At 48.0% G+C, this 27,035-nt stretch overlaps 1 protein-coding gene across 4 annotated transcripts in view; it reads right to left on the reverse strand.

Moving 5' to 3' along the window:
* The window catches only part of FAM131A (family with sequence similarity 131 member A), a 58,121-nt gene that overhangs the window by 24,411 nt on the left and 6,675 nt on the right, over positions 1–27,035 (reverse strand). For 2 of the 4 annotated variants that reach the window (XM_079978173.1, XM_079978175.1), the window contains exon 2: positions 14,699–14,838. The exons of 1 other annotated variant lie outside the window; for it this stretch is intronic. In XM_079978173.1, coding sequence (XP_079834299.1) covers positions 14,699–14,838 — 140 coding nt within the window. Of the gene's footprint in view, positions 1–6,869; positions 7,020–14,698; positions 14,839–27,035 lie in introns of those variants that run through there. One more of the 4 variants, XM_079978176.1, reaches the window with a different exon arrangement.

Raw genomic sequence — 27,035 nt, forward strand, 5'->3', positions numbered from 1 at the left:
GCCCACCCAGTTTCAGCCAGTGCCGTAGCGTGGGTTGTCAGCACCCGGGGCAAGGCAAGTAATTTGCGCCCCCTAACCCATGGATTTGCGCCCCCTAACCCGTGGATTTGCGCCCCCTAACCCTAACCCCCAGATGTTGTGGCCGGTGCGGCCGGCCCCCCCTGCGCCCCCCACACTATGCCACTGGTTTCAGCTAACTCCAGCTTAGACCAAGGATAGCCTAAATGCTGCTCTCTGGATGTTCTGAACTACGGGACCGGCTCTCCTGGTATGCCCTGCAGAGGACCTTAAGGTCTACAAATAACTCTTTGGAGGTCCCAAGTCACAAGGTGGTTAGATTGCTCTCAACTAGGGCCAGGGCCTTTTCAGTACTGGCCCCGACTTGGTGGAACGCTCTGTCACAAGAGACTAGGGCCCTGCAGGACTTGACATCTTTCCGCAGGGCCTGCAAGACAGAGCTGTTCCACCTGGCCTTTGGTTTGGACTCAGTCTGACCCTTATGTTTCCCTCCCCTTATGGTTTTGATTTATGGGCTACTATTAAAATGAGGCTGCATTTTAAATTGTATTTTAACCCATATTTTAATAAACTGGGTTTTTTGTTGGTTTGTTCCCCCCCCCATTATGTTTTATTGTAATTTTATTGGTGTTAGCCGCCCTGAGCCTGGCTCTGGCCAGGGAGGGCGGGGTATAAATAAAAATGTATTATTTATTTATTATTATTATCTCCCATCATCCCTGATCATTGGCCATACTGGCTGCGGCTGATGGGAATTAGAATCCTAGAATTGGAAGGGGTCCCTGAGGGTCATTTAGTCCAACTGAAACATCTGGAGGGCACTAAGCTGGTCAGCCAGAAGTTAGGCACTCTATTCTCCCTCTCTCTGCCTCTCAACCCCAGCCAAGAAGTTCTGAAGCAGTGATTCCCAGACTTTTTTTAGCCACCACCCCAACTCCATAAACTCATTCCCAGTGCTTCCTGCCCTCCACAACAAAGGGCATTATTCAGGATAGCTATTTGCACGACTCACTAAGGAAGAGAACACAAAAAATGGTTTCAAATTGGATGGGGGGACTGTGTGTTGAGATCCCTGCACTGCAGGGGGTTAGACTAGATGACTTGCAGGGTTCCTCCCAATTCTGTGATTCTAAAACTCAAAATAGTAACAATCACAGAACCATAGAATTGTAGAGCTGGGGGGGGACCCCACGGGCATTTAGTCCAACCCTGCTGCAGTGCAGGAATCTCAGCTAAAGTGTCCATGACCGATGGCCATCCAAACTCTGCTTAAAAACCATCAAGGAAATTAGAAATCACCCCAGAATTGGCCCTACTAAGCCTCTTCCGAGACAACAATGCCCACTCACACCACAAAGAAGTCGTAACCCACCTAGTCTCAGCAGCCAGAAACACCATAACCAGACAATGGAGAGACCTGTCAGGAATAAGCATGGACCAATGGTACCAAATAGTATGGGAAACAGCCTTACTAGAAAAATTAACCAATAAACTGAAGCTGACACAGGGACAAATAGAAGAAGACGCCTTCACCCCGGTGTGGCTCCCCTTTATCACATGCACAGCCCAACAAGACAATGACAAGAATCCACCAACAGCATACAAATCAATATGGCTAACCTGATCCAAAACACCCACCCACCCCACTCACACATGAATGCAAAGACCGCCACAGCCAACCACAAATGAATAACCACACCCTAGGCCCAACCCCAACCTCACTCACCACCAAAGGAACACAAGTGAACAGCAGAGAACCTGCACAAGCAACGCTGACACAAAACCCCACATATATAAAGTAAAATAGAAACATCGCCACTCGACCCCACCCCCAATCATCTTTTGCCCCCCTCCACCTCCTTCCCCCTGTTCTTCCTAATGTCTCAATGAATGAAACCAATTTGTAAAAAACAAATAAAAAAAGTTACATGGGAAAAAATACGAGAGAGAGAGAGAGAGACATTGCACATACCCTTTGTAAATGAAGAAAATCTTTTTTAAAAATACATTTTTTAAAAACCCTCCAAGGAAGGAGAGTCCACAACTTACTGAGGGAGACCATTCCACTGTTAAACAGCTCTTTACTGTTCTTACTCAATTGCACTGCTAACTATTTAGTTTAATAAGTTCAAGTAAACTGATGAACTTGATCCAAAGTTAGCAGCTTCTCAAATTTCAATAGTCATCCAAACCCTCATTGGCCCCCTGCTGCTCCCTTGCCTCTTAGCACCCTCTAGGTAATCTCACCACCCACCAGGGGACAGTACCACCCACTTTGGGAACCTCTGCTCCAAAGGGTGTCCCCTTCTGAAGGCGATCAGGAAAAAGATTTCGCTAGTGATTAAGGATCCTTGAGTTTCTTCCGTTAATTCCAGGGACACTCACTGAGAGTTTATCATGGATCAGTTTAACAAAAGTTGACCAGCCAGCAAAAATATGTGTTATGGTTAGGTAAAGGTAAAGGTAACCTTTCCACCACAGCGGTACCTATTTATCTACTTGCACTGGTATGCTTTTGAAATACTAGGTTGGCAGAAGCTGGGATAGAGCAATGGGAGCTCATCCCATCACAGGGATTCGAACCGCCCACCTTCCTATCGGCAAGCCCAAGAGGCTCGGTGGTTTAGCTGAGTGGGAAAGGTAAATAGACACCAGCACACCTTCACATGCAAGAGGGGAGAATGGGCATGCACTCAGAGCACGGCCAGGAGACTTAACCCACAGCCCATTTAACCCATAGACAAGTGACCCCAGAGAGCAATGTGCACAAATGGAGAGTCTCATTCTGGCTGTGTGCAGATTGGCCAGTCCCTGTGCATATTCTCTGCTTGAGGGCAAGGCATATTGCCTGGGCAATGTTCAAAACATCTTTCATCTCATGTGTCAACTTCCCATTAATGATTATCCACCTATTGATCATATATTTCACTGCAGTGTGCAAAATCTCTCATTGACACTGTTGGTTTATGCAACACAGTTAGAGAAGCCTGGATCTACCCAGGGTTTGGCTCCCTGATCAAGATGAGACCCTTTGCACCTTCTTGATTTCGAAGAGGCTGACATAAGGATCCATTTTCATGAATGATTTGCAATAGCGGGTAAAGAATGCATGAGTTGCAGCAGCAGCAAGCTGCAAATGACCCTTGCACACAAGCAGGCCTAGTAGTCACAGCACCTCCTCCCAGTTGGTCTGGCCCCAATGAAGCTGTTGATGGGACTGAAGGTCCCTGACTTCCCAGTGCTCCCTAAGTCTCCTCCCTCTGTTCCTTCCCCAGCAGCCTAAGGCTCTGTCATCTTGTCTCTCCTTGCTATGCCCTCTTCATTTCTCTGTGTGTTCTGGGAGACCAGGGGAGAGGGGAGCTGGTCACAGCAGGAGAGGGGGATCCCCTGGATTCTTCAGCAGCCTGTCTCATCTGTGTCCGCTGGCCCCTTTCCTATTCTGCCTCTGAGTCCGGACTGCCCTCTGCCAAAGAAATTACTCCAGGGACCGATGCAAGAACTGTCCGTAACAATCGGTGGCAAAATCCAAGATTTTCATGTAGATGGGAATCAGCGCCACCAATGTGTCCATCCCACACTTTCGCACCCAACTCCAAAATAGGGGAAGGGGGGATTCTTAACAGTCCATTTGGGACTAAGCATGCTCAGAGGGCACATAATTCTTCCTGACTGCGAGGGGTGGTGTGAGAGAGAATGGAAAATCAGCGGCAAGGGGGAATGGAATGGAGTGACTGAAGATGTCAAGAGAACAACACTCCACACTGCCACAACTTAATAATATCACTGTACGTGTCTCTTTGGAGAGTTGCATAAGTTAAAAAAAAATATGGCAGGTCCCTGACCCCGGGTAGATTACGATCTAAATTTTGACAATGGAGAGGACAACAGAAGAAGGGCCAGGAGAGGAGAGGGGAGGATAAATTACAGCATGATGTTCACAGCGCTGAACTGGGGATGGATCCCTTCCTGCGTATAAGCACCCTGCTGTTTCAAAGCAGCCCAAGAAGATGGAGTGGGTGGCTGCTCAGCTTGATGTGCAGAAAGTGGCAAGGAAAGGAGCCGAGGTGCTCCGTGTTTGTACCTGCCAAGCTGCCAGTCCCTGGGGTGGAGAGGCAGCTGGGTATAATGCACAAGGCGCTGTGATGATTTTTATCAGGGACCGCAACGAAAACAAGACACCTACTCTCTCTCTCTGTGTGGCAGTACGATTGAGGATGATGGAAGGGAAAACAGAAAGCACAATAATGGGTAATGCTTCAGTCATTAAAGTATCTTGCCACATGGGCCCTGGAAGAAGCGTCTGCAGTGGTTTAGCAAAAATGAAGCTAAGCCGTGCATCTCTCTCTTGTGTGGAATGTAGGGGTGCCCACCCTCTGTCTGGGAAGAACAGCTCAGGGGTTGAAACTTGTGGAACGTTTGGGTCAGCTAAAACCCATAAGACAAGGGTGCCTTAATAATCTGTAGCAAAAGATCAGAATAGGGTGCAAACGCTACAGACAGCTGCCTTCTGCGGCATTAGCTACCCTTCCCAATTTGGTGTCATCCGCAAATTTCATGAGCATCCCCTGAATTCCTTCATCCAAGTTGCTTATAAAGATGAGGAACAACAAGGGTCCCAGGGAAGAACCCTGCAGGCACCCCTCTTGTCACTTTCCCCCAGGATTATGAGGAACTGGTAGTGAGCACTCTTTGCCTTCAGTCAGCCAACCCGCTGCAAACCCACCTAACAGCTACCTCATCCACTCCACATTTTACCAGCTCTTCCACAAGAATACCATGGGGAGGGGGCTTTGTCAAAAGCCTTACTGAAATAGAGATACACTACGTCCACAGCGTTCCCCTGATCCACCAAGCTTGTAACTCTATCAAGAAAAGAAATGAGATTTATCTGGCATGACTTGTTTTTGAGAAACCCATGCCGAGTTTTAGTAATCGCAGCATCCTTTTCTAAGTGCTCACAAACTGACTTAAAATTTCTTACTATTCATTTCCTCCCAGTTTTCAACATACAAAATACTTGATAGTTCTCCTCCTCTAACCAACAGCCGTGTGCTTGAACGTAAGAGACAAGCTAGACATGAGAACTGTGATGCATAAATAAAAAGCTTTCAGGTCTGATTAAACTTTGCAGCCAGAGGGAGAGGCGATCCAGATCAGGAATGCTGGGGAAAGCAACCTAGGAAGTTTCCTTATACTAGGGGTCAGCAAACTTTTTCAGCAGGGGGCCAGTCCACTGTCCCTCAGACCTTGGGGGGGGCGGGGCAGACTATATTTTGAAAAAATAACAATGAACGAATTCCTATGCCCCACAAACAGCCCAGAGATGCATTTTAAATAAAAGCACACATTCTACTCATATAAAAACACGCTGATTCCCAGACAGTCCGCAGGCCGGATTTAGAAGGTGATTGGGCCGGATCCGGCCCCCGGGCCTGAGTTTGCCTACCGATGCCTTATACCATGAGAGCAGAAGAGCCTGCTGCGTCAGGCTAATGGCCCACCTGGGTCAGCATCCTGTTCTTACAGTAGCCAAGTCATAACTTTGGTCCATCTAGTTCAATATTGTCTACACAGAGTATGCTCCTCCAGCTTTTGCTGGACTGCATCTCCCATCAGCCCCTGCAAGTGTGATCAATGGCCAGGGACAGTGGGAGTTGTAGTTCAGCAACATCTGGTGGGGCTCAGCTACACCGGCAAAGAAAAGAACGCTTTATATGCGTTGTTTATGCATTCTAACACTGTGACACCAGATGGCAATATGGAGTTCTGTTTTGGCTAACCCGATTTCTCATACAAAGTTTGCAACGCCTTTAACTGAAATGCTTCTTGGATGGGTCTAGATCCAGTCCTGGTATACACTGACAGGCAGTGGCTCACCAGGATTCCAGACAGGGGACACTCCTAGCCGTACCTGAAGATATTGGGAGTTGAACCAGGGACTGGTTTTCTGCCACTGACTGCAGCCCTTCCTAAAGGGAATTAAACCCTTTCGTGCTGTGCCATCTTACAAATGAAAATTGTCCCGTCTTCTATTTGGAAAGAACTCCCATACATGTCTACAAAGAAAATGATCCCTGCAAGGAGGATTTTCATTTGGAGAACACACACCCAATCTGGATCAAATAAAAATAAAAATGAAGCAGACAGGAGATCTATTCATCCATCGGTACCATCACCATATCTTTAAAAAAGAACCCCTCACCCAGGAAACGGCACAATCTATTATTTACCTAGCTTCTGAGGCATTTTTCGCCTGCCCCGTCACATAAAGATCTCCGGGTAGCTTCTGATAAATAAGTGAAAACTACAAGAACGACATTAACTATTCAAAAAAATTAATTACGAAGTAGGACGCAAAGCCCCAAACACTACATAAATGATGGCTTTGTGGAGTTGTGAAGCTGGGCCTCGCGCACACATGCACAAGCACACAACGCCTTCTCGAGCATGACAAATGGGGCAAAGTTCCCACGCAGGGCCCATTCCCAGCCTGCAGTGAGGTCAGCAGCAGCAGCAGCAGCAGCACATCATGGAAACGTCTTCAGGATGAGGGGCTGCGCAAAGCAACAGGTGCAGCGCAGGGAGACGGGTGATAAGGTGCGCAGAAGTTGCTACGAGAAACGTTTAATCGGCTGTCCGTCCCCACGACACGTGCCTATATGCGCAGCCAGGAAAAGCAAGGGGGATGCCCTGCACTTTGGACCCTATTCTCATGGCTGCATGTAGGTTTATTTGCAGGCTCCATCCTCCCTCTCCCCAAGTCCCTCCAGCACGGAATAAAAGCCTTCCTGGAGCCAGATCCTGGCCTGTCCTTCTACAAGGGAAGAGTGACCCTCCTAGAGGACCCTTACCTGCCCCTTCCGGCTTCTCCCTCCTGGCGCGGCATCAGCGCCAGCAGCTCGCAGGCACCGCCAGGGGCTCCTTCCGAAGCGGTTCTGGACTTGTAGCTTGCAACGAGGTGCATTTCCATGGCAACCAGTCACCATGGACTGATTTCTCCCAGGATACAGGCCTGGCTTTGTACTGACGTCAGCGCAGCACGAGACGTAGTATAACGAGCGAGCCACAGAGACAGGACATCGCAGGAGCTTGGGGCTGTGTGGGGAGGAAGGGGAGGGGGTCAAGGGGATAGGGGCTTGGGGCTCGTTCTCCACAGGGTGGCAAGCTTGCCTCCGGACAGTTAGGCTGCAAGCTGGGGGTGCCCTGTGTGTGGCCGAATGCTCTGCTGCTGCACCATACCACTCTTTTTTTGAAAATCCTCTCAGACAGAAAGCTAGCATATCAGGATGAAGGCTCATCAGCAGGCTAGCTTTCTGTGGGCAAGGAATGTTCATCTACAGAGCAGCGTCCAGTCATGTGGGCGCAGGACTTGGGTCTAAGGCTCTGGTTCTGGGAGAAACCCCATTTAAGAATCAGGCATCTGTTGCATTTAAGGTGTCTGCCAGGAATTCTTTCTTTATTTTTTATTTCATTTCTATCCCACCTTTTTCTTCCAATGAGCTCAAGGCAGTGTATGTGGTTCTGTTCCTCCACATCTCATCCTCACAACAACCCTGTGAAGTAGGTTAGGCGAAGAGATGGTGGTTGGCCCAAGGTCACCCCAGTAAACTGAGCAGTGGCTGAGTGGGGATTCGAACCCTGCACTCCCACATCCAATCCAACATTCTAACCCAGAGCTTTCCAAACTGTGTGTCGCAACACATTAGTGTGCCAGCTGCAGTGTGTAGGTGTGTCATGCAAACACTCCCCACCAGAAAGGGGTTAGTTTAAGCTCTGGTTTGCTAGCAAAGCTAAATTGCTGTGTCGCGAAATGGTGCGGGTCTAAAAATGTGTCACCGACATGAAAAGTTTGGAGTGCTCTGCTCTAACCATTACGCCGCACAAGGAGGGGGAAACCTGTTGTTCTCCATTATGTTGCTGGACTTCTTGCTCCCATCAGCCTCAGCCAGCAAGGCCAATTGGGACCAGTTCACCCAGCCATAACTGCTTTGAGGGCTTCTTTTTACAATCATGCAGTATGTATATAAACTTTGTGAAATAAATGGTCAGGATTATGGATGGCAAAAATATATGTGGGGGGCATCAAAAGTCCCCCATGCCTGCCTTACCTCAACTTCCCTGTGTAGCGCATTCATCCTGCAGTAGGACCTATCCATATTCACTAGATTCTAGCTCAGTGTTTCTCAAACTGGGTTCTCCGGCTGTTGTAGGACTACAACTTCCATCATCCATGACCACTGGTCCTGCCTGCTAGGGATGATGGGAGTTGTAGTCCAACGGCACAGAGCCAAGTTTGAGAAACACTGAGTCCTTTATGTCTACTTGGAGCTGCAACCACGCTTCAAAGTCTTTCATCGATGCCCCAATATGTTTAACTGGACGTTTAAGAAATTGAACCCAGGACTTTCTGCCCACAAAGGATTTGCCTTCTGCCACATTTGTTTTTTTAAAAAATAATATTTATTACTTTCCCAATTTAAACACTACAAAAAAAAGAACAATACAATACAACACAAAAACACCACACAACACCAACACATTTAAACTAACAAAACCAAACAAAAAAACAACAATTTAAAACACATCAAATAATTTCAATATCTTATCTTTCATTCACTTATTTCCGCGACCTCCTCACACCTCCCTTTTTGTATTCCACTTCTGTTAACTGTTTCAGCAATTCCTTTCCGTCTTTCTCTGTTTTCTATCCTATAATTATCTTGCCTTCTGCCGCATTTGTAGGGTGTCTCTGGAAAACCCGAACCCGTGCACTCTGCAGTCCCTCAAAGCCGGGCATGTGAAATGGTGCTCTTGGGCTGAGCTCAGCCACCCTACTTGGGGTGTACTTGCAGGCAGCAAATGCACACCCAATTTAAAAACAATTTTCCTAAAGAGATTTTTCTACTGCAATCTGGCGTTCACATTCTAAATTATTTTATCCTTTTAGTATTGCCGGCACTCTTTCGCTGGGCGTATACTAAAGAGCAGAGGATCAGATCTGCAAGTAAACAAACAAGCAAATAAATAACTATTTCTATCCGGCCGTTTCGGCTCTTAAGGGAGCGTTCATGGTGACTCACATCATTAATAAAACACAGTCCAAACAATAACCATAAAAAATTATTACAGCGGAACAAAAATGAAGCAGTAGAGGAAAAATTAACACAATAGAAAGCCTCGCTTTCCCACTCAAGCAACAGATAGCTCCCCCCACCACCAAACCCCGCCCCCCCCGTCTGCAACATTGTTAAAGAGGTGTCAAAATACAGAGTGGCAAGGGGGGGGGGACACAGCCAAACCTCCTGCAGCAAGGAGTTCCACCAATTTTACAGTTAAATTTCATGCAAAAGCTCTCACCGTTGTTCAGAACGTACTGGCAATAATTGCAATGTTCTGGCTTTTACACAAAACATTCTGGCAACTGGGCTTGGTTCTCTCCTCTCTTACACACAACAACAACAACAACAACAACAATTTATCATTTATACCCCACCCATCTGACTGGGTTTCCCCAGCCACACACACACCACCCTCTGCCCAAATATGCTGGCAATTCTAGATACTGGCCTGGTAGGATTTCCAGAAACCTAGAAAAAAAGCAGCAACCTAGGACTCAGCTACATTAGTTTAAAAAACCAGTGTTTTGAATGTGTTACAAACATGCGACACCAGATGGCGATGGAGAGCAAAAATAAATTATTTGAGATTTTCAATAGTGCTTTTTTTTGTTATAATGATTTATTTCTGACTGATTTATAGGGTCTTTTCCCCTGTGTGTAGATCCACCCCTAGGCTGCTCCTGAGCTATTAAGAGAGCTTTGATATGTAGAAATCATCAGCTGAGGTGACGCTCTTCATTGCTGCAACTAACTTGATTGCCTGAACATTGCTGCTATCCTACTGCTGTTTAAAGGAACAGTTACAGGGACCATACAGTTGCTTGGGTATGAGGGTGTATTTACATGGGCACAGAGACATGTTTCCCATGTGATCTAAGGTTCTACAAGGGGGCGGACACATCTACTTCAGCCTGAGGGCTGCATTTCTTTCTGGGCAACCCTGCAAGCGCCATATGCCAGTGTTGTCGGAGCCAGAGGCTAAAGTTGGCAGAGCAAAGAATGTTAATTTTACTTTGGTGAAATTTGTTTCTACACACACACAGGTGGATACACACATACAAAAAACGCTGTGAAAATACTATTTGTTTATAAAAAAAAACTTTGAAAAATACATTGAGTTTGGCATAGCTCACTATTGCCATCTAGTGTCACATATGTGTATTGCACTTCACAACACATTTAAAACATTTTATTTGCAGCTGTATAGCTGAGTCCACACACAGAGAGAGCAATGCATCCTCTGTGCAGATGAGCAAGAGACATAATCAGTTTGACGACACAGCCAGGCAAAAACAATAGGGCTGGTGTGGTGCGGGACTTGTTGAGGGGTGTGGCCTGGAGTGAGGGGTGTGTGTGGCTAAGGGCCAGGCAGAGAGCCCCATGGCTCTTCTGCCCCACTTTCACCAACCAGCACCTGGCCTCGTTTTCTCACCTCCAGAGAACTTAGACGAGATTTAAGCCACTTCCCATAAAGTTATTCTGACTGCAGACCAACAGCTGGCTTGTCCTTCAGAACACGCCACTTGCTTTGGCGAGAGAGAAAGGTGAAAGGAACCCAGTCTTGGGGACGCAGTTGCTCTCTCCAAGCAGGCTGCTTGGATGCTACCTGATGCTACCCGATTAGCAGCACAGCCTTAGAGCCCATCTCTGCAGCATTTGGTGGGACTTGGCTGCACGGTAGCAGCCGCACAGCTCTTGCCATTCTTGCATCCCCCCCCCCCCCCCCCGCATTCTGGGAAGCACCCCCCCCCACCTGCACTCTGAGCAGCACTGCCAGGGAAACAATAACAAAACCGGCTGGCTTATAAAACCTGCCATTTTCAGGCACACGGCATCTGCGCTGTTGTTCGAGGGTGTTGTCATAGTACCCGAGGAGCAAATCCAAGATTGGGGCTCCCTTTCTCTGAGGCCTCCAAGAGACATGGAGCAAAGGGATGGCTCCTTTCTAACAGGATGCTCTGCCCCGCTAAGAAGCAGGGCAGAGCCATTCAGAAAGACAAAGCAGGGTCCAACAACATATAAAGGGTCACAGGGAAGCCACCCCTGTTTTGCAGGATTCAGGAGTACCCTCTCACTGCTGAAACAGCAATCTTAAATCCAACCCTGCGGATATTCATCTGAAACACACACACACACACCCAACGGACCATCAAACTACCAAAACACAGTGGATAGAGCACAGATCCCTCCTTCAGCTTTGAGCATCTCCAGCAGTGGCAGCTGGTACCCAAGGAGCTGGAAGACAGAGAGAGCCAGCTAATTCTTGCTTTCTCCCCCATCCTCTTCCCTGCTGAGTTCTGCAAGGGAAGAGGAAATGGACAGCCAGGAGACCTGCTGCACGTGGTTGTAAGAAGGCAGGTCGGCAGGGGCTGGTTGCAGACAAAGGGCAGTTGGTGGGGCAGTACCCCAATGGGCAAGCCTCAATTGCGTAGGGCTGCCTCTGAAGACGGTTCAGAAGCTTCTGCTGGTGCAGAATTGGGCAGCCAAGTTGCTCACTGGGACAAGACGGCTTGAGCATATTACACCGATCCTGACCTGACTGCGCTGGCTGCCAGTTAGTTTCTGGGCCAAACTCAGAATGCTGGGTTTGATCTGGAAAGCGTTAAATGGCTCAGGACTGCAATACTGCAAGGACTGCCTCTCCCCATATAAACCGTCCTGGACTCTGCGTTCATCATCTGAGGCCCTTCTTCGTGTGCTTCCTCTACGTGAGGTCTGGAGCACGGTAACACTAGAACGGGCCTTCTCTGTAGTGGCTCCCCGTCTGTGGAATGCTCTCCCCAGGGAGGTTTACCTGGTGTCTTCATGATACATTTTGAGGCGCCAGGCCAAAAAGTTCTTATTCAACCAGGCCTTTGGCTGATTAATATTCTACAGCCTATAAAATGTGTCTGTGGGAAGGGAGGGATTATTGTTCTGTTGTTTCGATTTAATTATTTACTTGTGTTTTATCTTGCATTTTATTCTGTGAACCACCCTGAGTTCTTATGATGAAGGAATCACCACCTGTTGGGAGTAGGCAAATAATCTGGCCCAATGTGAAGCAGCTACCTGTGTTTCTATTAAAGGTAAAGGTAAAGGGACCCCTGACCATTAGATCCAGTGGTGGCCAACTCTGGGGTTGCGGCGCTCATCTTGCTTTACTGGCTGAGGGAGCCGGCGTACAGCTTCCGGGTCATGTGGCCAGCATGACTAAGCTGCTTCTGGCGAACCAGAGCATCGCACGGAAACGCTGTTTACCTTCCCACTGGAGCAGTACCTATTTATCTACTTGCACTTTGACGTGCTTTCGAACTGCTAGGTTGGCAGGAGCAGGGACCGAGCAACGGGAGCTCACCCCGGCGCAGGGATTCGAACCGCCAACCTTGTGATCGGCAAGCCCTAGGCTCAGTGGTTTAGACCACAGCGCCACCCGCGTCCCGTGTTTCTATTACCTGTGAGTATTTACAGGTTTTCATGCTCCGTGCTGTGAAAAGCTTCGCCAGTGTCTGCAGACCAAGCTGCTGTTAATAGGCGTAGGTGCAGGCCAGCCAGGGGTTTGCTTTGGTCAGTTGACAACCCTTGGTGCTTCCTGGCTCCCTTGTGAGCAAGTCATTGGAAAAGTCATAATTCTGGCCAGGCCAAATCAGAGACCTACTGCTTTCGACTTATTAGCCATTTAGTTAGAATGCTAGGAGCAGGGACCACCCGGGGCGAGGTAATTGAATTAATCCCAGCATTTGAAAGAAGGCCCCCCCTGGAGTGTGTAAAAAACCCTGAAGCTGCTAAAGTCAGACAGGGACAGCTCCCAGGGAGTAGGAAATGCAGGATGAGAGATGAGATTCCTTAATGGCCTGATCTTTAACAGCTGACTGCATTGGGTAGGATGGGTGACTTTTCTTCCTGACAGATGTTCTGCACCTTTAAGCAACTGCGCTATCAAGGTCAAACAAAACCAGCAACAGAAAGGACAGTAAAATTTAAGAATTCAACAGGTATACCTTTGCCCATCAATGCATCTCATGTCCTGGTCAGGCTGCACCAGTTGAATTTCCATCATAATTTGCTCCTGGTAAAAATGCAGAAGCTATGCAGGCGAGTGGGGGGTGGGGAGAGGCAGAAACCTCATCCTACTGAAACCATCAACTTCTCAAATATGAAATATATTAATATATTAAAAAATTAAAGAATTGTCCAGTAGCACATTAGAGACCAACTAAGTTTGTCCCTGGTATAAGCTTTCATGTGCATGCACATATCTGAAGAAGTGTGCATACATACGAAAGCTTATACCAAGAACAAACTTACCGTAGTTGGTCTCTAAGGTGCTACTGGACAATTCTTTAATTTTTATATATATTTCGACTGCATCAGACCAACACCTACCTGATTCTCAAATATGAATTCTGAAGGGCTTTGCCATCAGAAGCAAGGTAAGTCAACCTTCTCCCTCCTTATTTTACATGTGCATATAACAGTTTTGCTGTGTATAAAGCAAAACTGAACATGCCTCCTTCCACTGGTACCCTCGCCCTGTCTTCTTTCCTGCCTTATTTCATTGCTATTTTCTGCTTGAACTGAGTCTGCAGCTTTATGTAAGTAAACAATATTTTTATATCCTTACATTAAGGACTTCTGTGTGGTTATTTTGTTTGGAGGGATAATAAAGGGAGAATCCAGACTGCCAAAGGCATCCTGGATAATTATACAAAGCCATGCAGCTTTGTCTCCAGTTTCCATGTTAATACCGCAAAGGATGATATATTTTTAACTCTGCTAAACTAAACACTAATCTTCCTCAAGTGAATAAGAGGAAGGCTAATTAATAAACAATAGAGCCTCTCCTACCCTCCAAATCCATCCCAACAAGTTCAATTGTCACACTCCTTATTTTGCGCATTCACACACACATCACCCTGTTTTGCTGTGCATGAAACACAACTGAACTGAGCCTGTATCTTTTCCCTGTTACCCTCACCCTGTCTTCCTCTCCTCTGATAGATGCTTCTCCTTTGGAAAAGCTTGAGAGTGTAAGCTCCTCAAGGCAGTGACCTCTTTTCAGTGTGGAACACTGTGGGCGTTAGTGGTACAGCACAAATGCTAAATAATATACTCAGTGGCTTTGGGAAAGGTGAATTACGTGCTGGGGAATGTTACGAAAGGGAGTGAACACGAAACCTCCAATATCGTAATGATGTTATACAAATCTATAGTTCTACAGCCACACTTGGAATGCAGAGCACAGTTCAGGTCACAGGACCTCAGAAGGGATATTGTACAGCTGGAAAATGTTCAGAAAAGGGCAACCAAAATGTACTACAACTCCCAACAACCCTGGAGCTGATGGGAGTTGTAGTCCCAAACCAGGGGAGAGCATCAGGTCGGGGGAGGCTGGAGCTGACAAGCACAGAACCAATGGACCAATAGCGCACTAGTCTCCCTTCTTTCCCGCCCCCGTGCCACGCAGGAGCTCCCACCATGCGCCAGCTTAAGCTACATGCACCTTAAGGCTGTTGCTGCAGCAACATCTATCTCCCCCCGCAGTCCTGCCAGCCTAGAAGCAGAGTGATGAAAAAGGGCACCTCGAGAGAATCCTGGCTGTCCACAGAGCTTTGGCGAACCAGCCTGCGCACTAGGGAGGTCCGGGTGTGGCCCAGGGGCGAGAGGGCGGGCAGGGACTTCGCCTCGGTCCACTCCACGTGCAAAGTAGTGTCCACAGCCACTGCAGGGGAGAGCAGAGAGTGAGGTCAACCTCCGGGGAACAAGAAGGAGTGAGCAAAAGCAGGCGGTCTCCCTTTTGCAACCAAAAATCAGGCTCGTCACATTGCACAGCACATAATCCATTCATGGAACCACCCCCTGGCTGTGAGATTGTGGCAGCAGGCATGGGCTTTCAAAGAGGGTCAGAGGACTGTGGTCACATCCGCATGACACACTGTGATGGCCTGGGAATCTGATTCAGAGGCTGAACCGGAGGAATCCTAGCCTGCACAGGAGTCCTCCCCTCCAGGGCCAGCTGAGCCGGGGCAGGGCCTTGAATCTGAAGCGCCTGCACCTGTGCCGGATCCTCAGGAGCAGACACCAGATGAATCCACTCTGGTGATTGAGGACCCATTGCCTACAGGTGCGCCTCTCCCAGCCCTGTCAGGGGAAGGTGAGTCTCCCCTTGGGTCCAGTAACCCTCCAGCCTCTCTTGAGCTGCAGAGGCTCAGGGCAGAGAGGCGGAGGGAACTGGTTTCTCCCAGGAGGAGTGCTCGCCTTAAGGCCAGGAGAGGCGGGTCACCTGTGGGCCAGGACCGCCCCTGGCCTCAGAGAAGATAAAGGCCAGTCAGCCCGGTCCCAGGTTGTTTCTGCCAGCACCAGACCTGTTCTTCCAGAGTTCCCGACCTTGCCCGGCTCCTTGCTTTGGACCTCACTTTGCCCTTGGTGGACAGACTCCAGACCCTCGACCCAGGACCGGACTCTGACCACGTCTCATGGTAACCTCCCCCCGGGACCAGCACACACACATTGAAAGCATTCTTATACGACTTTCACAGTCGCGGCTCCCCGCTTCCCCAAAAGAATGCTGGGAACTGTAGTTTGTTGAGGGTGCTGGGAGTTGCAGTTATGTGAGGGGTCTCTCGGCACCCCAAACTACAGTTCCCAGGATTCTCCAGGGGAAGCCTTGACTGTTGACAGCGGGGAAAGAGTGCTTTATGTGGATGGATGTGGGTAGCTGGCTTCATGGCACACCCAGGATCTTTGACCCTGAAAACCAGCTGCAGATGGGCAGCAAGAGGAGGGCAATGGCTATGCCCCGCTTGTGAGCTTTCCATGGGCATTTGGTTGCCTTTGGATTCCAAGCACCTGCTTCGTTTTCATTCCATGCTTCCTCCAAGGAGTTCCAAGTGGATTTCCTCTCATTCTTATGCCTGCAACAACCCTACGAGGTAGGCTAACCCGAAAGACAGCGACTGCCTCCAGATCATGCTCTCAGCTGAGGGGAGGGATTTGAACTCTCACTTGCCTAGTCTTTATTTAAGGTAAAGGTAGAAAAGGTAAAGGACCCCTGGACGGTTGAGTCTAGTCAAAGGCGACTATGGGGTTGTGGCGCTCATCTCGCTTTCAGGCCGAGGGAGCCAGCGTTTGTCCACAGACAGCTTTCTAGGTCATGTGGCCAGCATGACCAAACTGCTTCTGGTGCAACGGAACACTGTGAAGGAAGCCAGAGTGCACGGAAACACCATTTACCTTTCCATCACAGTGGTACCTATTTATCTACTTGCACTGGTATGCTTTTGAACTGCTAGATTGGCAGGAGCTGGGACAAAGCAATGGGAGCTCACCCCTTCACACGGATTTGAACCGCTGACCTTCTGATCAGCAAGCCCAAGAGGCCCAGTAGTTCAGACCACAGCGCATACCACACTGATTCCAATTCTGACAAAAAGCAGGAATTTTGAAGCATGGACAAACCGTGGGGTCTGTCTCTCTCCCCGCCCCTCCCCCAGTCACAATCTACAGGCACATTCTGTATCAACAGTGGGGAAACCTTTGCAACTCGAGGGCAACATTCTGCTTCTGCGTAATCATGGCCGTGGCAGGCAGAGCCAAGAACAATATTGGGAGAAGGAAGGAATGCACATTTCACTTCAGTGAAGTAGGCAGATTCCCACTCACAAGCCCCTCTCTATTGTCCATTCAAGCAAGCAAGTAGCATTGTCAGAGTGCAAGGACTCCTTGAAGCCAGGCAAAGTTGCAGTCAAGGAAGGTGCAAAGCGATGCTAGAAAGTGGCACAGCCTTGAGAGGGACCCAAGGGCCACATGGAGCACCCTGGAGGGCCACATATGGCCCACAGCTCTGAAGTTCCCTGTACCCATCCTAGATCTATTTTTACCTGTGTTATAGCAACTTCCCACCCAAAAGGAATGGATAAGTAATGTGATTGACTATTATGTGGAATTGCCAAAGGTAACAGCTAAAATAGGAGAACCTAAAGACGATTGTTTTGTGGAAGAATGGAAGCTTTTTTCCGGACTGTCTAAAGAAATATTATAGTACGATGAATTCGCAAGCAGGATTTGAACTATGAGCAACTGAAGGAATTAGAAGTTATCATATCATTATTATGGTATAAAAGACAGAAGATAGGGTGCAGCAAGGGGGAGAAATAAAAAAACACCATGGAAAAAGGGGTGGGAAGTAGACAAAACAAAACACAAATGTTATGTATTGGAATATATGTGTGTGTGTGTGTGTGTGTGTGTGTGTGTGTGTGAATTTTTTTATATTTAATAAAATACAACTGGAAAAATACATCTGTTATAAGGTAAAGGTAAAGGTACCCCTGCCCGTACGGGCCAGTCTTGACAGACTCTGGGGTTGTGCGCCCATCTCACTTAAGAGGCCAGGGGCCAGCGCTGTCCGGAGACACTTCCGGGTCACGTGGCCAGCGTGACATCGCTGCTCTGGCGAGCCAGAGCCGCACACGGAAACGCCGTTTACCTTCCCGCTGGTAAGTGGTCCCTATTTATCTACTTGCACCCGGAGGTGCTTTCGAACTGCTAGGTTGGCAGGCGCTGGGACCAAGCAGCGGGAGCGCACCCCGCCGCAGGGATTCGAACCGCCGACCTTTCGATCGGCAAGTCCTAGGCGCTGAGGCTTTAACCCACAGCGCCACCTGCGTCTGTTATACCAACGGATAAAAGCAGATATTAACTGCCTAGAGCAAAGCATGTTGGCTTCCAGATGAAAGGTTTTGCTACCAGAATTTAATTCCTCTGTTCTCTCACTGGAATAACTGTAAGGTTTTACAGCCACATCACACATTCAAAGCACATCCCATGCACATTTAAAGCTCACAACGTCTGCCAGAGAACCCTGGCAATGGCAGTTTCCTCCTCGCTGAGCTACAATTCCCAGCCCCCTTAATGAACTATAGTTCCCAAGATTCTCCGAGGGAAGGAAGGTATTTTAAATACATTTTTGATGTGCTTTAAATGCATGTCATATGCAGAGTCAAGCCATTGGAACTAAATCAACAAGTTGCTTGCAAGGAATGACTGTGGCTCAGTGGTATAGTATCTACTTTGTACTCAGGAAAAGGTCCCAGTTCCAATCCGTGGTATCTCAAAGATGGCGCTGTGTGAATCCTCGGAGAGCTTCTGCCATTTAGCATAGAATAGAGCACATGTGGGGAATCTGTAGCCCTCTGGATATTTTGGTGGACTACAGCTATTGGGAGCTGGAGTCCAACACCATTTAGACTAGACCAGGGCTTCTGAAACTTGGGCCTCCAGCTGTTTTGGGGCTACAATTCCCATCATCCATGGCCACTTGCTAGCTAGGGATGATGGGAGTTGTAGTCCAACAACAGCTGGTGACCCAGGTTTGGGGAGCCCTGGACTAGATGAACCAGCAAGCTGGCTAGAGATAAATTAGCTTCTTACCTAAAGTCCTCTGGTTTTAATGAGTCTGCTCTGAGTATGCCTAACAGCAAACGCCACCCATTGTGGTTAACTGCATCCTTTCAGGACCCAGTGCAAACTTGTCTGACGCTGAGTCAAACCACTGGTGCATCTTGCTCAGTATAGTCTACACTGGCTGACACCGGCTCTCTGGGATTTCGGGAGATGCTGGGGGATTGAACCCAGAACCTTTGGCTTGCAAGGCAGATCCTTTACCACTAAGCTGCTCCCTCTCTCCTCTGCTTTCTGCAGCTCCTGCCAGGAATGGAGTGGGGGGGTACCAGCTGACCCCACACCTCTCCTAGCTCCCTAGGCTGCTTTCACCTGCCAGGGAAAGCAGAAATTAAGTTTCTCCTCTGCTCCATTATTCTGCTGCTGCTCGGATTTCTTTCCTGGGGCTTTCCGAAGGAGCCCTGCAGACAGTGGCTGGCTGCATGGGGCTGTGTGCCAGGAACTGCATTCAGTCTTCGGGGACTGCTAAAGGAGCTTGTCGGGAGATGTGTAGAGAGTCGCAGAGTATAAAGCCAAGGGAAAGTGTCTGCCAGCCTCCCTCTCCTAAGCAAGCAAAAGGAACAGGATACACACATCCACACCTCCTGCCTCTGAGCGCTGCCAGGTTTTCCCCCAGGCACCCATGCCTCTCTCTCTCTCTCTCTCTCTCCAGGAGAATCAGGTGGTGGTGTTCTCCTCCAAACGATAGCCCTCCGTTTTCAGAAAATGTGGACTTCTGGCAATCTGATGCTGAGGGTAAATGACAGGAGTTGCAGGTGCCTAGCGTACCCTTTCTGGCAAGGTCTCAAAGACAGCCTGGCTGGCAGCTGGCGAAGAAAGTCAGAGTGACCGCTGAGTCAGTCCAGCCCTGTGATTCACAAAAGTGGTACCTGCAACAAAACGTTGCAGTGGAGAGGGCTGCTGTTCAGGATCCCGGCTATTCCATTCTATCTGTGCCCGTCCCCCTCCGTGAAAACAACAGTCCCTGAATACAGCAAAATATACGGCTAAAAGACCCAAGTGGATATGTGTGTGCCACACTCCCCATGGAGAAAGAGAGGCTAGGATTTGTTGCTCCCAGATTGTCTAGAATTCTGTAGCAGTCAGCATTCATGGGAACAGTGCATGCATCCCAGACCAAAAATGCTTAGTTAGCTGCTGGGCTGCAGCTCGTTCCACTAATAATAATTGTTTCATGGCTCTCACTCCAGCTGCCTGTTGGGTCCACCTGTTATCGCAAGCCTGAGAGCAAGGCTCTGGCTGGTCTTAGCCGTTGCATGCCAGCTCTCCTGCAGATCCCTGCACGCAGCAGGAGGGCCTGTGACTCTCCGCGGGGCTGCCTGTGCCTGCTTCTGCCACAGTTCCAATGCAGAAACGACTTCTTCCTGCCCATCTAGCTGAGGTTTATTGCGCTTCCAGTTCATTGTGCGATCCCTGCTCCTCTTTAATGCAAGGTTGGGGGGGGGGTGTTGTTTTTCTGCAGATTCCACACAAAGTCTGTTGCCAGCATCAAGATGACAGTCATATTCCCCCTTCCCTATTTAATTCATTTTCTCCCCAGGGAAAATGCAAGAATTTAAAGAATAGCTATGTTTTGCCAATGACCTGTTTGCAATATTTTAACAACAATATTCAGCCCCCATCTGGAAACATCCTTAGAATCCTCTGGACCTCTTCAATAAGAATTGAAATTAATGCCACAAAAGTTACTCACTTGAAATACCTTTACCAGCGTATACTTGCCCACACGTACCTATTTATACTTGAGATAGCATAGTGGGGTTTTTTTAGTGCTATGAATAGTACTTTTCAGCGCGTAGAAGGCTGTTTTAAAAGGCGATTGTTGCTTGTGGTGTGTATACACCTGACACTCCTGCCTCTAGGCAGTTTCCATATTGTTTGAAAACCCCGCAAAGCACTTTCGACCAGAAGTGACCTCAGGGCAAAATAAACTCTGTGTGCGAACGTCTGCACTTCTTCCCCACCCTACCCCCACCCCCATGAAAAAGAAACCTCTCTCAAATCACTTCAAACTTTCAAGCTCTTAAAGTCCTGCCCGTAAGATATAAGTCTAAATACCAAATGAGGGCAAAGGTGGATTTCAGGGAGAATGATGGGTTCACCCACACTGGGCACTGAGCCAAGAGGGGTGTAGGAGGGGATACTCAAATCGACATTGCATAAATTAACATATTGCTTGTGTACGGTGTACTGCATATGAAACTTAGCAAGAATGCACCACTGGACAAGTTACTGTAGTTATATGTTGTCTTTATATTTACATGAACACCAATAAAAATTATCTGGAAATGCAACAATGATATAGAATGGAAGGTGTGAGGAGGAGGGGGGGGTTGCCAGATTTTGGAATCAGACAGGGTGCCTCCAAAATGTGAAAGCCCCAAGTCTGCCACTGATGAGGGCAATACCTTTATTAGGCCAACCCAAAATAATGTGCAAACCTTTCAGGTCCACGGGTCTCTTCATCAGGCCAGAGCAAAGCTGGGGGGGGGGAGGGAAGTTGGCTTGGGGTCTGCCTCTGGTCAGAGCCTATAGATGGGGTTGCAGGTTGCAGACATTGAAAAGGGGCTCTGTGAGGTTCTATGCACCTAACACTGCCACGGGGTAGGAAAGGAACATATAATACTTTATTTTTATTTTTTCAAACATGAGGGTATGTTTTCCTTTTTCCCTCTGCTGCAGTGTTAGGTGCAATGAGACCTGCATAGCACCTCGCGGATCCTCCTTTCAATGTCTGCTGCTGGCTCCTCCCTTGCTGCGTCTTAAGCCTCTGACCAGCCACCGGCTCCGAGGCGTCACCAGCTCTTTTCCTCTGCCCTTCCTCTTGCTCTGTGCAGCAGCATCAAGCCTGAAGAGTTCTGGAGAACCCAAAGGCTTGCACACTTCCTCTGTGACATTCTGGCTGGCCTAATAAAAGGCATTGCCATCGTCTGGATTTTTAAATTCACAAACTACAGTCTGTCTCCAGCCTGTCTGCTGATGTACATGATCTACTACAGAATTACGTGGTACAGCTCTTGATGGATTGTATCCCTTCAGCCTCCAGGGAGATGGAACAAATGCTTGAATATGAACATTTACACACACACACAAATGTTGTTGTCTTTTTAAAGGATCACTATGCATGCAAAAGTAGTCAAAGGGAACGTTCAAAGCTAGCTTTTTTCCCCTGCCTTGCTGATTTTGAGAGAAGGGACGTGGCTCAGTGACAGAGCAGCTGTTATGCATGAAGAAGATCTCTGGTTCAGTTTCCAGCATCTCTAAGTAGGCCTGAGAAAAGCCTCTTCCTGAAACCCTGGAGAGATGCTGCCGGTCTGTGTAAGCAATACTGAGCTGCATGGACCAGTGGTCTGATTTGGTATAAGGCAACTTCCTACATTCCTATACTTTGGTAGGAAGTGTGATCAATGAGCATAATCATTCTCTCTCTCTCTCTCTCTCTCTCTCTCTCTCTCTCTCTCACACACACACACACACACACACACCCATTTGCATCCTGAAGTGGTACAGTCCAACCCCCAATAATACATCATGCAAGGGTCTTCACAGTGTTGCTCAGCTCCTAAGCAAGGGGTAGTGGAAACCAGTTCCCTTCCAGTCAATAAAACTTACAAGTGAAATTCAGCCCAAATCACATAGATACTGTTTCGTGCTCATGGTTAACTAAGCAGAGAGATGTTCCCATGTGGTTTTGATTCCTGGGATATGCGAAAAGCATACTGCTGAGATAATGCATGAATGAACGCAGGCCAAAGAACTTCTTGCAATATAGCATGCAAACTATGGAACATGCAAAGCAGCCTTAAATATCTACTGACTATAAATGGGGCAAAGTTCCTGCAAAAGGCAGCATTTGCTGTGCATCGTCACTGTCATGGGAAAGGGAGGCTCGTCCCTCTGGCTCAGGGATTCTATGGAAACTAAGGCTAGGTACACATTAGAGGCTTAAAAGGTCATTTGCTGCGAAGTCATTTCCCACACTCCAGAACGAGAGCAGGGACGTTACCAGTTTGGTTTTTCCTACACCTACAAACCCCAAACAACTATTCACGAAGCAGTCATCTGCACATGTGCAATGGCTTTCTCAAGTGTACACACCTCAGCTGAACCCATACCTTCCAACATTTCTCTGATGAAAATAGGGACATTCTATCATTATCATCATCATCACCATCATCATTTTACTATTTATACTCCATTCATCTGATTGGGTTTCTCGAGTCACTCAAACAGCTTCCAATATACATAAAAACATAATAAAACATCAAACATTTAAAAACTTCCCTATACATGGCTGCCTTCAGATGCCTCGGGGGTCATATAACTCCATACCCTCCAACATTTATCCAATGAAAATAGGGACATCATAAGGAAAACAGGAACATTCTGGGATCAAATCAGAAACCGGGATGGCTTCTGTAAATCCGGGACTGTCCCTGGAAAATAGGGGGATCTTTGAACAGTGAAATGAGTGTAGCTTATGATTCAAACCAGTTGGAAGCTGGTTTGAGTGGGAAAAGCATCAAACAGCATTTCTCAAGAAACTACGAGCCAGTTCTGCATTGTGGGGAATGCGGATTCTAAAGCCAGCAATATTGGGAGCGCACTGGTCCCAGAGTGGATGGTAATGTGCACACAGACTGAAACAGACTTTGTGTCAGTGGGAAGGGAAGAGATGGAGAGAGAGAGAGAGAGAGAGAGAGAGAGAGAGAGAGAGAGAGAGAGGTGCAGAAAAGGAGGAAGGAAGGATGTGTGAATCTAGCCAGGATTTCCTTCCAAGAAGAGACTGCATCCGGCAGCGTGAGTCTCCTTTCCATGAAAGGGACACTGCGTTCCTAACAGGCGAGCCATTAATTTCCGAGCGTGCTGCCATCATGCCAGGGGGTGGGGGGTGCCAGCAGCTTCCGCAGAAATAGCACAGATTCTCTCCCTCCCACTTTGAGACATTAAACACACACACAAATCAAAGAATGTGTGTCAAAGTTATTTTAACCGGAGACTCAGCATCAATCGAGAGCGGGGGCAGCAATCACCGGTCCCGGGGCTGCCGTCAGCACTGGCAAGGGACAGGAGGCAAAGATTTCTGATGAACAATGAGAAGGACAGTCCGGAGGGCCGGGTCCTGCTGAAACTGCAGCAGTGCCAAAAAACAGGGGTGTCAATGTGACCTTTCTCTGCCAGAAATAGATGAGACACAAAATGGGGAGGGTACCCTGAGCCAGCAAAGGGGACTGAAAACGCTTGCCCTGCCCAGAGTCCAAAAAGGAGCATAAGGCAGGAAGAGAGGAAGCTGCCTTCTACTGAGTCAGATCATTGGTACATCCAGTTCAGTACTATCTACACCATGGGTAGGCAAACTAAGGCTTGGGGGCCGGATCCAGCCCAATCGCCTTCTAAATCCAGCCTGTGGATGGTCCGGGAATCAGTATGTTTTTACATAAGTAGAATGTGTCCTTTTATTTAAAATGCATCTCTGGGTTATTTGTGGGGCATAGGAATTCATTCATTCCCCCCCAATACAATCCGCCCCCCCCCCCACAAGGTCTGAGGGACAGTGTACCGGCCCCCTGCTGAAAAAGTTTGCTGACCCCTGGCTACACTAAGCAGCAGCTGCTCTCCAGGGCTCCAGGCAGGACACATTGCCAATTCTACCTGGAAATGATAGAGATTGCATTTCAATGGCGCAGATTAATAATAATAAAAAAAGACTTGTGCTGCAGTCTATTAACTTCTGATTGGCCAGGGCTGCAACCCCTGGCATGCTCAACCCCTTTTGAATGCAGGGAGACTAACTTCCCAGTAACACAGCAGAAGCCCGCATTGTTTTTTTTTAAAAAAAAACAACAACCAACCCTACCCTGGTTAATGAGGCAGCAGATTAAAATGAGTACTTATGGGCACGTATAGGAAAATGCAGAAGGCAAAAAGCATCTTTAAAGAGTCATGCCTCATTCTCTTACATCCAGAAAGGATGTGCTCCTGCTAAGACAACACATATCACACACAACTTTTTTTTTAAAAAAGGTATGCTTTCTGCTTCAGAACTATTGTTTTTACTTGTACACACATTTATTCAAATGTGCCTGGGAAATCAATCAGCTGAAACTCTTGCAACAAACTAATATTTCTTTAGTAGTATGAAAGCCTGGTAGCCCCAGCAAAGACCTCCAGCTTCAAGCCTCGAAAATGGGTTCAATTAAAGAAGCACTGAATCCCCTTGAAACTATGTCCTGTCCTCTCTGTGACCCAGTCCATAAGTTATAGGAGTAGTGTGGGAGTTGTTGCCTACTGTGTCCTCCTGACTCATGGAGCTCCAGCAAAGGCTGGCAAGAACTCCCTGAGTGGGTGGCAGAATGATCTGGTTCCTTCCTACTCTTGTATTGCCCTGTTGGCCACATCATTGGGCTGACCCACACCGTTCCTCTGCACCCACAGCATTGGAGCTGCTGGAGAGCAGACCGCAGGCAACTGATGGCAGGCTACCCCATTCCAAGAGGAATGCATCCATCAGGCCTGAGAGAGCATCAATCAGGAAGGGAAGGGAATTAAAAGGTTCTTCACATTGAAAGGACAGGGTGGGTGAATTGCCCTTCCTCCATTCTGTCCCCTGGAAAGCCTTGCTTAATCCCAGGTTAGTGATGCTGGGGACCTTATGACATCCCAGCTCCTTCCAAGCCTGGATTGTGTGGGGAACTCCCACACTGTGATTCCTTCCCATACCAGCTGCATCCCTTCCAGCATCCATGAGCACACTAGCATAGAAAGGATCTATGCCAACATAGTTCCCTCCAGTTGTTGCTGGTCTCCAACTCCCATCAGCCCCAGCCAGCAGGTCAATAGGATGATGGGAGCTGAAGTCCAACAGCATTTGCAGGGTATCACTTTGGCTATCCCCAATCTGCATCCTGGGCCCTTCCCACATGGCCTGGTGCCTGATAGTACCTTTATGGAATAACCATGCTGGTTGTGGCTGATGGAACCTGTGGTCCAAAATATCTTAGATGGAACCTTAGAATCATAGACTTGGAAGGGACCACGAGGGTTCAACCCCCTGCAATACAGGAATCTTTTGCCCAACGTGGGGCTCAAACCCCCAACCTTGAGAGCTCATGCTCTACCAACTGAACTAGAGGGCACCAGGTCACTATAATGAACAGCTTCCCATCAGCACAAAGGCATGGGAAGAGACCAGACCCACTCCTGAGCAAAACAGATTCAGGGACAAAAGATATGTCTGAACACCCTCATGCTGATACTCTGGCAGGCTGGGGAAATGAGAGACTGAGCAGAAAGTCTTGGCAAAAGGAGAGAAAGTCAGCAGAACTGGTCCCTCTGTTTCACAGGAGATGCTAAAAAAAATCAAAAAAAATCAATGGAAAGCAGGAATGTGCATTTTCCTGTACCCTCTGTGGAAAGGAAAGGTTACACAGGATGTTTACTCTGTGCAAAGGGGAGACTGTATATTGCTCCAGCGTGGGATTTTGCTGCATGTTTGCAGAGGGTTTTCTTTCTGGTGCCATCACACCAAGGACTCCTCTTGCCAGGGAAGAGACAGAAAAACACACCCACCCACTGACCAATGAAGTCAATAATTTATCACAAGATGCAACAAGTGAAGCTGAAATAAAGGAGGAGAACTTCAACGCACACAATGCCCATAAAAAACAAAACGGTGCCCTGTGCCACTGATTGCTAAGGAACAGGATTCCTAACACCTCTGCAGGGACACACTGCTGTGAGCGAAAGTGAAAGGGACTCTGAAGTGGCAGAATGGGCTGTTATGACTCGCCCACAACTAAGGGGTTGAGCAAGTTCCCCACAATTGTAGGGTTCAGCAGCACGCAAGGGGGGATTAAAGGGGCTGCCAGTGAGGCCTTTGCAGAGTGGCTTTTAATACGGCACCTGCAAAGGGGAGGGTTTTGATGGTCTCCCAAAGCAGTAGGAGTCAAAGGGTAGGAAAGCCCCACTGGGCAGAAAGGGAATGGTCTGCTGTGTGCTCCTCATACCCCTCCCTCATCCCTTCTTTCTCAGTCTCTCTACTCCACACAAGTTCTTGCCCTATGTCTCCATTCCATCACGGATCGGCTTCTGCTAAAACCTAGGCGATTTGCCTTGCTGTCTGTTGTGGGTGGAACTCATATAGTTAAGGATGTAATGAGTTATGTCATTAACCTCAGTGAATTTCAAGGGAAGGGAAACCATGTAATTATTTATGAAACGTTCGTGGGATAAAAAAAGTCAGCTAATAATGTTTTGCATTCCTGACCTCGGGCAGACCTGTGATTTGCTGCAATTTCCGCTCCTGTTTCCAACTGAATTCTCCAACGTTCCTAGTTACTGATTTTTCTGAATTCTTCCTAAATATTTGCAGGTCACTTCCAGATCACCTGTTTATTGAGGTGACATTGATCGTCTGACTTGTCTGCAGGGAGATGAGACAACATTGGCTACTTATTG

Source organism: Podarcis cretensis (assembly GCF_951804945.1).
Source record: "Podarcis cretensis genome assembly, chromosome: 5".
NCBI classification, from domain to species: Eukaryota; Metazoa; Chordata; class Lepidosauria; order Squamata; family Lacertidae; genus Podarcis; species Podarcis cretensis.